Source organism: Pseudonaja textilis, chromosome 1, assembly GCF_049901715.1.
Source record: "Pseudonaja textilis isolate UNSWEBS1 chromosome 1, rPseTex1.2, whole genome shotgun sequence".
NCBI lineage: Eukaryota > Metazoa > Chordata > Lepidosauria > Squamata > Elapidae > Pseudonaja > Pseudonaja textilis.
The window spans coordinates 96085140-96097533 of record NC_141990.1 but is presented as its reverse complement, the minus strand read 5'-3'; the positions used below and the strand labels follow the sequence as shown (position 1 = coordinate 96097533).

At 38.4% G+C, this 12394-nt stretch overlaps 1 protein-coding gene across 1 annotated transcript in view; it reads left to right on the top strand.

The window, feature by feature from the left end:
- The window catches only part of SLC35F1 (solute carrier family 35 member F1), a 226651-nt gene that overhangs the window by 105641 nt on the left and 108616 nt on the right, over window positions 1–12394 (top strand). Inside the window, exon 2 of the mRNA XM_026705389.2 lies at window positions 5655–5830. Within this exon, the coding sequence (XP_026561174.2) occupies window positions 5655–5830 (176 nt within the window). The remainder of the gene's footprint in view (window positions 1–5654; window positions 5831–12394) is intronic.

The following is a 12394-nucleotide window of genomic DNA, read 5'->3' as shown; positions in this document are numbered from 1 at the left end:
TATCCCACCTGGGACCTTAACAAGGTCCTTGTTGCTCTCACTAAGGGCCCTTTCGAACCTTTGAAAACATCAAGTCTCCAATTGCTGACGTACAAAGTAGTTTTCCTTGTGGCGAACACCTCCGCTCATCGTATCTTGGAAATTGCAGCCTTGTCTGTCAGACAAGATCTTTGCGTTTTTCATGCTGATCAAATGGTCCTTCGTCCTGATCCCACATTTATGCCCAAGGTCAATTCAGCCTTTCATAGAGCACAAGAGCTTATTCTGCCAAATTTTTGCCCTAGACCATCACAGGGGATAGAAGGACAGTGGCATAAGCTTGATGTGAGGTGTGCACTGTGAATTTATATCAAGCATACAGCAGCTTTCAGGAAATTGGAGGCATTATTTGTGTCCTTTCAGCCCAATACTCAGGGTTACAAGGTCTCACCATCTATGATAGGCCATTGGATGCAATAGCTGCAATAGCAAAAGCATATCAGACTCAATCCCTGCAGGTGCCTAGGGGCATAACAGCTCATTCAACAAGGAGCGCGGCAACTTTGGCAGCATGGGCTACACAGGCACCGATAACTGAAATCTGTCGAGCTGCGACTTGGGCCTCCCCATCACCATTCGTTAGACATTACAAAATTGATGTGTTTGCCTCTGCTGAGGCTTCCTTTGGCAGAAGAGTTCTGCAATGGGTCCACAGGGACCAGGAGGAGATTCCAGACCAGATGGAGTCCCTCCCGTAGGACAGGCCAAGCTTTGGTATGTCCCACTACTGGATGCTCTGAACAGCTCATAGGAGAAAGGGCGTTGGTACTTACCTGACACACCCATTCTCTTTGAGCTGTGAAGAGCATCCAGCCCTACCCCTTTCCATCTGGTGGGGTCCTGTTTCAGCCAATGAACTTTTTAGGACATGAGGATAAGAGCGCTTATTTCTCTCGTCTTCGCCAAAACTGGGGAACGCTGAGGAGGAGTCACGTGGAGGAGGAGGAGCGTTCCACAAATCAAGCTCAGCCTCTGAATGCGGAGACTGAAGCACCTCCCACTACTGGATGCTCTTCACAGCTCAAAGAGAACAGGCGTGTCAGGTAAGTATCAATGCCCTTTCTGCTGTTCTTCAAATGTGTTGGAATGACAACTTCCAACCTTCTAATGCCAGTTGACAGTTTGGGAAATTTTTCTTCCAATATACCTGGAAAGAGTTAACTTGTCTGTAGGAACTAAGTCGTGTAGAATATAGTGTTTTGACATAATTATCTGCCTTAACAGTGTAGCAAACCTGCTAAAATTCTATTGACAAAGAGGCAGGGGACACTATTAACAGAAAATGCACATACTTGCTTTGGAAACTCTTGCGAGTTATAGGAAGAAGAAGGTGATAATGGTTATGTTCACAGTGCGTTCTTAACCAGATCTGTTAAAAACTACTCCTACATTTTTATCAATTTTATTAATTTTCTATTAGTTACATTACTTGGTGCTTAATAAATATCGTGTTGTCTGGGTATTTGATTTGCTTAACAATATAAATGCCATTTTTAATCTCCATCCCTTTTTTCCAATCATTGTTGGAAAAATAACTTAAAATAAATTCCAAATTTGATCATATTCTGTGTCTTTCTGTTTGATTTTCAATGTAACTCTGTCCACTACTGCACAGTCTAATATCTTCTTAATTATTTCTGAATCTTGAGGTGTTTCTTCATCTTTCCAATATTATCCTCACTACCGTTAAAACATAATACTAAACACATATTTCTCTTATCAAGTTTGTCTGATATCATCCCTAATAAAAACAGTTCAGGTTTAAAATCTACATGTTTCCTTTAATTTTGCATAACTTGATCTATTCATGGTTTTGTATACACTATGTACCCAGAAGCCCATAAAATGGATTATTCAGAACTCAAAATAAGTGTAGCATGAAAACTGAACAGAAGATGATGGTGAAGATGTAATAATCTTAGAGCCCATGCACAAGGGTATGCCTTCATTTTAATCCTACCACACATTAATGAAAATGTGCTGAAAGACAGAGACTGGATCAGAGTCTGCAGTGAGATCCAAGGTTGAGAAGATACATTTGAGTTTCTTGAATGTATGAATAAGAACAAAAGAAGCTCAACAATAAGTGAGCTTCTTTAATTAAAAAAACATCAAGAATTGAACAAGGATGATGATGTGGTTCACTAAATGAGCTGGCTTCCTCCCAATCAGCTGACTCTGTTCAGGGTGTTTCCATGCCTCTTTGTCCCCCTGTCTTCCTGCTATAAGGCACAAACTCTAGCTATGTAGGGACGCGGTGGCTCAGTGGCTAAGACGCTGAGCCTGTCGTTCAGAAAGGTCAGCAGTTCGAATCCCTAGCACTGCATAATGGAATGAGCTCCCATTACTTGTCCCAACTTCTGCCAACCTAGCAGTTCGAAAGCGTAAAATGTAAGTCGAAAGATAAGGCCCACTTTGGTGGGAAGATAACAGCATTCTGTGTGCCTTCACCATTTAGTCATGCTGGCCACATGACCATGGAGATGTCTTCGGACAGTGCTGGCTCTTCAGCTTTGCAATGGAGATGAGCACTGCCCCCTAGCATGTATGTGCGAGGGAAATCTTTATCTTTACCTAACTATTATGGCAAGAAGGAACTGGCTTTTGTCACTATGGAAAATGTCCTTAGCAACATTACAAACTATTCAATGGGGGATTCAGATTGCTTCCCATATGAATTAAAACTGCTCACATTGCCAGGCCTTCAGTTCCTTTGATCCTGACCGACTCAAGGTTGAGTCAGCCTTCTGTCCTTCCGAGGTCAGTAAAATGAGGAGCCAGATTGTTGAGGGCAATAGGCGGATTCTGTAAACCACTTAGAGAATGTTGTAAAGGCTGTGAAGTGGTATATAAATCTAAGTGCTATTGCTATTAGACTATTTGTTCACCAGTAGAATTGTCTTCGCACCGTGTAAAGATTGTATCAACTTCAATTCATTTAAGAGCCATTGAAATATAATGTTTATATTATATAATGCCTAAACTTTTGTATGCAACTGTTTTCATTGTCATTTTCTATATTAGTACTGTATGCTAATACATGCAGAGTTTATTTTTGATCCATGCTTCACACCAAATGTGTAACAAAAGAAGTTATTTCTGTAAAATGAACACTTTTCAAGTACAAAACAGCAGGGTTGATTTGATAGTCATTACCTGCTACCTGACATTATTGAGGCAAATAGGAAATATAGAAAGCTTCTTCAGACTGAATCAGTCCATTCATCCATCTAACTGTATTGACCAAACTGGGATGGGTTTTAAAACCTTCAACTGTCTTATAGATCTGTCTGGCAATATCTGAAGTTCATTCCATGTTTACCCAATTTATATGCTACAAAATCTATATTGATCCATCAGGCCCCCTGATTAGCATTTACATCAAATCTTACCTCTGGCAACCCCAAATTTTAAGGTAGATAAGAAAGGTAGATAACCTGACTTCCAGTTTGAAGGGCTTCGGTGACAGACAGAAATCCGTGATCGTGCGTGGTTTCTGTCTGGGCTTGCCGCTAGAGCACCCTGAGCCAGCTGGTTTCGGGGCTAAGCCACCCCGTAGAGGTGGTGAAGAGGGGGGAGACCGCCAGCAGGGTTGAGGAGAGCTGCATCTCTCCTCCCCAGCTGGCCATTACTCCCTTTCCCGAAGGTGGTTGCAGCGGTGGTCAGAAATGGCCACCACAAAGGAGAACTCGACTGGAAAAGAATGTGCAGGAGGAAGATAAGAAGTGAAAGTTTTGGCTGACCGGGTTAAATTGTAAAAGCAACAACTAAGGTACCCTGGAATTTAAACTTACAAAAAATAACATCGCTCCCAAAGAAGAGTCAGAAGCAGCAAAGGAAAGTGAAAAGGGAAAGGAAGGGAGAGAAAAAGATCTGGAAGAGGGAGGAGACTGCCTGGAATTAAAAAGAATCTACAGTAAAACTTCAACAAGACTTCTAAAAGATACAGTAGTTCAGAGAACCAGCAAATACCACCTCTGACTGGAGATTTTACAGTATCCTTCCCCTGCCACGCCCACCAAGCTATGCCCACAGAACCGGTAGTAAGAGAATTTGAATCCCACCACTGGTATGTATGTATGTATTCAGAGTATCCTAAGGAGATCTATCGTTAACATTTCAATACTTTCCATGCCCATCATGCATCATTTTTACTTTTAAAAGAAACGGCCTATTTTGAGCCTTGAGGCATTGCTAGAATTAAAAATGACGTTGGTCCCTGGCACTTTATTTTGCCAGTATTTCAGCTTCCTATTTTTAAAATTATCACTAATATCAAAAGTCAGGTGTGGTCAGAATCTGGTACTTGCCAAGGAAAGACTCTGCTGGTGTAATGTGCCACAAAGGAGCATGTGAGAGACTTCTGGTTTAAAGAATCAATCTTGAAGTACATTAATTGGCTCCTATAAGCTCCAGCATATGAATATTTGACACTGGAACTTAGTTCCATAGCTCAGGAAATACTTTTGCACTGAGCCTTTTGAAATATCAAGCGGGTGCCTTCCTATCTTTTGTTCTTATTTGAACTTCTTATTTCCCCAAAATATAAACTCATTCAGATACCTGCAATTTAAAACTCTATTAAAAGAAGGAAAATGAGTTCAGCACCGTGTGTGTGTGCGTGTGTGTGTGTACTTTTACTAAGACTGTTTTCCCCCCCCCTGCATGTGCCAAGCCTGTAATAAATTTAGCAAATTGTCAAAGACTGTGTCCCTGTACTGAAAGCCAGCCTATGTGGAAAAGATTTATCTCACTACCTGAGGGAAAACCGATGAACTGGAACCATTGTTTTCTTAACTTGTATCTAAAATTGAAGAACCATATTTCCCATGGATTCCAAGCTTATCTTTAGCCCTTGTTAAATTTAATTTTTCAGGTTCTTCATTTATTTTCCTCAGTATTAATTCAGTACAATAGGAATGTAAGGTGCAGTTAATATAAATAGTTATTTGTTCAGTTTGGCAATTTGGGAATGATTTATAGATTTAGTATTGGGTTTTGTTCAACTTATGTCTTGAAGCACTATACGCACCTGCTTTATCTAAATTATGTATCTTGCTTGTGAAATTGCTGTGTTTAAGACACAGTTATGGGAGGCAGGCAGTTTTCAAGCAGTATAATTAATTTAGAACCTAGTCATCAGAAGACATGTCAGCTTGGACAACTTTGTATGTCTCAGTCAGAAAATAGCAATAGCGCTTAGACTTATATACCGCTTTATAGTTCTTTACAGCTCTCTCTAAGCAGTTTACAGAGTCAATATATTGCCCCCAACAATCTGGGCCCTCATTTTACCCACCTCAGAAGGATGGAAGGCTGAGTCAACCTTGAGCTCAGTATTCTCACTTTCCAAGATCTAATTTGAGAAGTTTGTAAAACACTGATATCATCAGTTCCATTGGTTAGATTTGGTTTTGTGTTCATGCTGTCATTTTTCTATTTTCTTAAGCACGTTTAATATTGGCTTCATGCTGTTTTATGAGTAAAAAGGAAAATTTCTCTTCCTTTTCCTCCTCATTGCTTCTAGGGGGACAACAACAGAAGGGAAGTAATCATTTTACCAATGAATCTTTGGCTATTCTAACAAGATGGTTTCTCTGTCTTGTTTCTTTTAGGGAGCTCCTGTTATCTGTAGCTCTGGGGCAAGTCTTATCCCTGCTGATCTGTGGTATTAGTCTAACCAGCAAGTATTTGTCAGATGATTTTCATGCCAACACGCCTGTCTTTCAGAGCTTTCTGAACTACATTCTCCTATTTTTGGTCTACACCACAACATTAGCTGTTAGACAAGGTAAGCATGGTTTGCTGCATGGGTATTATATCAATTCCTGAAACTGTACATGGCCTCATTTTTTTCTCTTATGCCAATTTTGGCCTTGTTATGTAATAAATCATTATATAATATAACTAGAGTTGAATGTTTAAAGGTAATAAAATGATATGCTCTTTCAGACAGGAATAGATAGGTTAATAATGACCTAAAAACCACCATTACATGTTTTGCTGGCACAAAGTACTCTCAGAAGAAGAAACTTTCAATAAATATAACCCTTATAACAAATTCTTATGATTTTGTATGAGTTTGTGGATTATCTAAAGGATAGATAGATAGATGATAGATAGATAGATAGATAGATAGATAGATAGATAGATAATAGATAGATAGATAGATAGATAGATAGATAGATAGATAGATAGATAGATAGATAGATGATTGCTCAAGAGGTTAAGTCTAGAATGAAACCTGAAAAGATGAGATTGATTTCTTTGATTTCCTGATAAATAAGAGCAATATTTTCATTTGGACTGTAATGTGAATAAATAGAATTTTATGTGTACGGATTTTCCACTTTTTCCCAACATTCTTGATGGTCCGAGGAGCACATGAGAACTATAGCAGGAGATGAGAAAGATTGGAATTGGGAGAGGATTCTATTTATGAACCTAGTTTCTTCTAAGAGCAGAAATGCACATGAGTGCAGAGCCTCAAGCCAACTGTGGCCCTACAAAATTGTGGGTCTGGGCCCTCATAGCTACCAATTTTCTGCCAAATGGTGCATAACAGAAAGCAAAAATAATTAAATACAGAAGAACAACCCCCACCCCCAAAGGGTATGACTAGCTAATGAGGGCAAAAAGCTTCAAATAGCTAGATTAGTCTCCCTTTATTTAACACAAAATAGTTGTCGTGGAAGCGACTGCCTGCTAAGGCTCCTGAATTGGGGCTGAAAGGTGAAAGCAGTATGTTCTGTCCCATATTTGGGTAGACCAGGTTGCCCTGATAGACCAGTCTTACCAGAAAAACAATTACAGAAGGAATTATCTTTTTAATTAAACTCAATCAAGCATTTTCAAGTTAATGATGTTAAATCGATCAATTATGAGTTATGTCACATTCCAAGTGGCTGGGAAAAAAGAACACACCATTACATCAGGATAAAAGAACCTATTGGGTTTGTTTATTTAAATAATTTATAGAGCTAAGTGATTCTGGGCAATATATGAAGATTAAACCCACAACCACTACCACATACAACTCTGGCACCCTGGTTAAAATAATAATCCCCCCAAAGCAAACAAACAAACAAACCCATATTTGTTGTTCTTGGTCCAAATACTTAATTACCCAGAATTTCCCAGTCTTTTTATGTAATCCAAGGTAAAAAGCACTGTATTTTGGCAATTCATGATTATCTGAAACTGATTTTATTGCAACTCAAGGAAAGAACAATGGAGTGCATAAGCAAAATGTTATCTTGCTATTTGTTGGAACTCCTTTTAATATATAATTCTCAGTATAGCATTTGGCTTCTGTGAATTATTTATGTTTTTTCCCCAAAAAATTTGCAGATGCTTCCATTTCTGTGTTGTCTATAAGCAATCAACACTTCCTTTCTTACTCTGGTTAATTTCCAGTGGAAAAATTAATGTTAGTTTCCATTCTGTTCCTTTTCTCTGACTCTATAACATCAATAGGATAGATTGTTATGATTGTTACAAAAATAATTTGCAATTCACATTGAATAACAAGCAGCTGTAAGATCTTATCAGTCTTAATTTAAAAGGTGGTCCTTTACACTTGAGATCTATAGCTTACACTACCTAGATCCCAGTGATATGGCACAGAGATGGACCTACAGAGTTAGCAATAAGGATTTTGCTTGTTGACTAAGTGCAAAAATGGACAAAGGTCTGTATCAATGTATTACTTCCAACAAAATGGGTGGAGACAGTAGTTTACCTCTACTCTTCCCTCCAGCATTCCACCTATCTTCTTGCCCAAGCCATAAAACAGGGAAGAAGATTGAATACCAAGGGAAATCTCTTGAAAACCGCTACCGCTATTCACACCAAATTAAATGCCTGGAAAGTGCCTGGAAAGACCAAATGAAAGAACCATTGCAGTGGATTAAGAGACCATTCCAGTTGCTGTTTACCTAGGAAATGGATAATAAACCCTCATCTCTGGGTTTTTTGGCTCATTACTTATCCATATGTTAATAAGTGTGGGTTAAAGAAAAGATCCATTTTATCAGAAAATCACTTTTCAGCAGATTTCCCAACCAAATTAGGTGTGGAGCAAACTCTCAATGCCTTAGCAATACATGTTCAAATGAATGCTACTTATCCATGTAGACCAAGGGTCTTCAAACTTGGCAAGTTTAAGACTTGTGGACTTCAACTCCCAGAATTCCTGAGCTAACATGACTGGAGGAGGAATTCTGGGAGTTGAAGTCCACAAATCTTAAAGCTGCCAAGTTTGAAGACCCTGATGTAGACATATTCACACACATGGAAGTATAATCTTTACTGTTTGCCATTTTGTTTGATGCATAATATAAGTGGCATAACTTCATAATATTTACAATATTTATTCAATCAAGAGTCATCTTTTGGCTCATACTTAGAGCTAAACGAGAATATTGAATTTCATTTTGCTTTTTATTATCTTCAATTCTCTCTGTCCTGTTTTTCGCTTCCATTATTGTCTAGAAGTGCTTTCCTTTCTGGTGAACTTTTGAGTGATCCTCTACATTTTATAAATCTATTTTCATTTTAAAAAACACTGTTCTTCTTGGACTACAGAGAAATCAAAGGATTCTTTTCTTTTTATTGGCATATGAAGAAATCCCAGAGTGAAATCTAGTTTTAATGTCTGCTGTGAGATGAGAGTGAGAAGCAGTCGTTAACCAACATCCTTGATAAAGAAACAGCATCATTTCTATTTCCTTTCCAAAGACAGTTGTATGAAAAAGATAAAAATGTTTCACACATTCTTCAAAAAGCAAACAAGCCATTTATCTACCAAAGATCTTTGAGGTTTCAAAACTTTCAATTCTATGCAACAATTTTAAGGTGTGAATGTAATCCAACACTAATTGGTGTCACATCTCTTTTGTTCTGAGGCGTTTTCTCCTGCTTCACTCCACCTTTGATTACTTATCAGTGACCAATTCACCCTTGCCTTGAGGAGAATTGCATTCTGACTTTCCTCTTGCCAAATTATGAGGCACGATAGCTGTTCCATTAAGCTAAATAAAAACAACCATTTTCCTTCTGTTTGCAAGCTCTACTTTATGGGGATATAGGGTAAAATTCTAAAATAATTATTTTATCAATATTTAGTTCATTTTATTTAATTCTAATTCAGTTAAATTTGAACCATCTCGGGTTCAATTTAAAAATATGTCTGACTTTTAGGTTGTTTCACCAAAGAATCTCTTTTCCACAATGCAAATGTTCACATGAAGATTGAAAATCACTTTCTCATCACATTGTGGCTCCTAATTTTTGCTTGGAGCCACTGAAAAAACAGCTGTGGAAAGTCAACTTGATCTATGTGTAGAGTGAGAAGATATTCTTGGTATCTAGCTAACACCTTTTTCACAAAGTGTGAAGCAAACTTTCAAAGGTTAACAAAAGTCACAACTTTGGGGAAAATCCTGGTATTGTTTCACAAGTCTTTTTTAAGCCTCCATTCCCATGGGATGTTCTTACAAAAAGCTGCCTTTAAAAGCATGCTGTTTGCATCTTTAAAAGCATTTGCTGTGATGCCTTTTTTACCCTTCCCAGTGCAAAATTGGTATTAGGCAAAGGTAAAGGTTCTCCTTGCACATACGTACTAGTAGTTTCAGCTCTAGGGGACGGTCCTCATCTCCATTACAAAGCCGAAGAGCCAGTCCTGTCCAAAGGCATCTTCATGGTCATGTGGCTGGCATGACTAAACACCAAAGGCACACAGAATGCTGTTACCTTCCCACCAAAGTGGTCCCTATCTTTACTTGCATTTTTACATGCTTTTAAACTGCTAGGGTGGAAGAAGCTGGGGCAAGTAATGGGAGCTCACTCCATTCCGTGGTGCTAGGGATTTGAACTGCCGACCTTTCTGATCGACAAGCTCAGCATGTTAGCCACTGAGCCACCACATCCCTGAAATTGGTATTACAGAACTATTATTTTTAATTATGATTATATGTGAAGAAATTGAGCTTGTACAATAGCAGAGACAAAAATAATTGTTTCTGTTTTTCATTACATAACCAAAGAGCAATATTTGTTTCTTATTTCCCAACCCATATGTGAAATACAAACATGGGATACTTCTTCTTTAGGAATGAGAATATTTTCTCTCTGTTCTTCCTTGTCTTCACTTGCTTGTCTGAATAAAAGATATGAAAGTTGAAAAAAATGGACTTTTCTTGTTAACTTCTTTTGGGGAATCTTTGAGTTGGCATGAAATGGCCATAGGTTTATGTTCTGAATGAAAGATGCTAATTGGAATCCATGCCCATTTCTGTGAACATAGGATTTCAAGGTAAATCTCATATGTGCCTGGTGACACAGTGGTTAAAATGCAGTATTGTAAGCTAACTCTGTCCATCACCAAGAGTTTGGTCTTGACAGGTCATGATGGACTCAGCCTTCCATCCTTTTGTGATTGGTAAAATGAGGATCCAGATGGTTGGGGCAATATGCTGACACTGTAAACCACTCAGAGAGTGTTGTATATCAGCACTATGGGCTGTTATATAAGTGTAAGTGCTAATTTCTATTACTATATCTAGAAACAACAATGATCTTTGACTCCATCTTGGGGGAACTTTGGAAAAAGATAATGGAGAAATTTACTAATTCTGTTTTTATGCTTTGAGAGTACCCTTACAAAGTTAAAGTAGCCTTGCAGAATCTCTCAGCATTGAAAACTATTAAGCAAAATATTGCTTAGAAAGTTCTATACACATAGAGGAACCTGAAACAGATTTTAGTGCTATAAATTTGTACAATAGAATTGGCTTATGATTCATATTGAGAGAACAAATCTTTTGCTTCATGATAAGGTATCATTTGATAAAGAACAATTTCAAATTGTGTCTTGTGAAATTGAAATTCTGAATAATATGCAACTTAAATGCTGAGAAGGTTAGAACTTTGTGTCACCACATAATTGTGTAATTTTGTTGTCCAATCAACTCTGAGTTTGCACAATAATGCTTGTTATTGCAGACTAGGAGTTCTACAGGTTTTGCATCACTCCATAACTACAACAAAACAGTGTAAATGCTTGGATCAGGTGAATGAACTCCAAAGATATAGAGGCTCATTAGATGTAATTACATCTGATAAGAACATATACTGCAGTTGTGATTTTGTTTTAACCATAACTTCAAGAAATCTAAAAAAATATTTTCCCCTCATATCTCTTATTTCATGCAGCAGAGGAAAGGGAAATTTGAACTGAATAATGAGAATAAGAACAGTGTAGTATAATCAGTACAAGTTAATTGTCTGAACAAAACAGAAATTATTGTAAATATTGAAATATGCCAAAGTAAGATTTTTAGTTCTTATTAAAATGCGAGTGTTTGTCAGGGGACACCTCAGGTTAACTCCTTCACACTAATTGTCAAAAACTTGAAGATATTTCCAGCTAATATGGAAGGCAGTCACATATAATTGTACACAGACAGAGCCTCTCCTGCAAAGGGCTACATCAGGACAAAAATGCCTGAAGGAATTTAATGTTATTTCTTGGGAGGAGAGCCAATTAAGACTCACATTATGAAAGATGCAGTTTGAGTAATAAATGAAAAGGACTACAAATCATAACTAAGTCCAGAGGTGGGATTCTCCTGGTTCAGACTGGTTCAGATGAACGTCTTGTTCCGATGATCAGCTGGCTCCAAACCAGTTCACTGCGATGAGCATGTGGGCCCCACCCGCCCACCCTTGCTCTTTCCTATGCTTTGTCTTTTGTTAGAGCACAGCTGATTCACATGGCAGAGCAGTTTGCCGCGCTTCAGCTGTTTTCTTCTACTTGAAGGTAAGTATTAGTTTTTTTAAACGTGGAGCATGCACGTGGACCACACGTTTGGCGCGTGCTCGCTCATCGAACCAGTTGTTACACCAGTTGAATTGCACCCCTGACTAAGTCCCAAATACCAGAGACAGGACACAACTGTAGGAAATAACCTACAAGTTGCAGCATCGGGTGACTTGCCATTCTGGAGTTTATCTAGGGAGAATTTCAACCTTGCATGCATTCTCTCCCACCCCAATTTGTCTTTCTTTGGTTGTTTATTTCCTTTCCTTGTTTGTCTTTGTCTTTTTATTTTATGTTACCCTCTGTTTCATTTTAGGATTTTTAGTCGTAGAGAGCACCAGGTTTGAAGACTGGTATTCTTTTTGGTTACCAATAGCCTTCTGAATCCAAGTCAGAAAGTAAAGCTACCCGTGTCTTGACTCAGAATCATCTCCTCCTGGCAGGTGCTGCCCAGAGAGGGAATGATGAGATGCCATTCTTAAGAGAAATCAGTGGGGCATGGGCCAACAAGCAGAGGTTCCTATGCTATGGAGC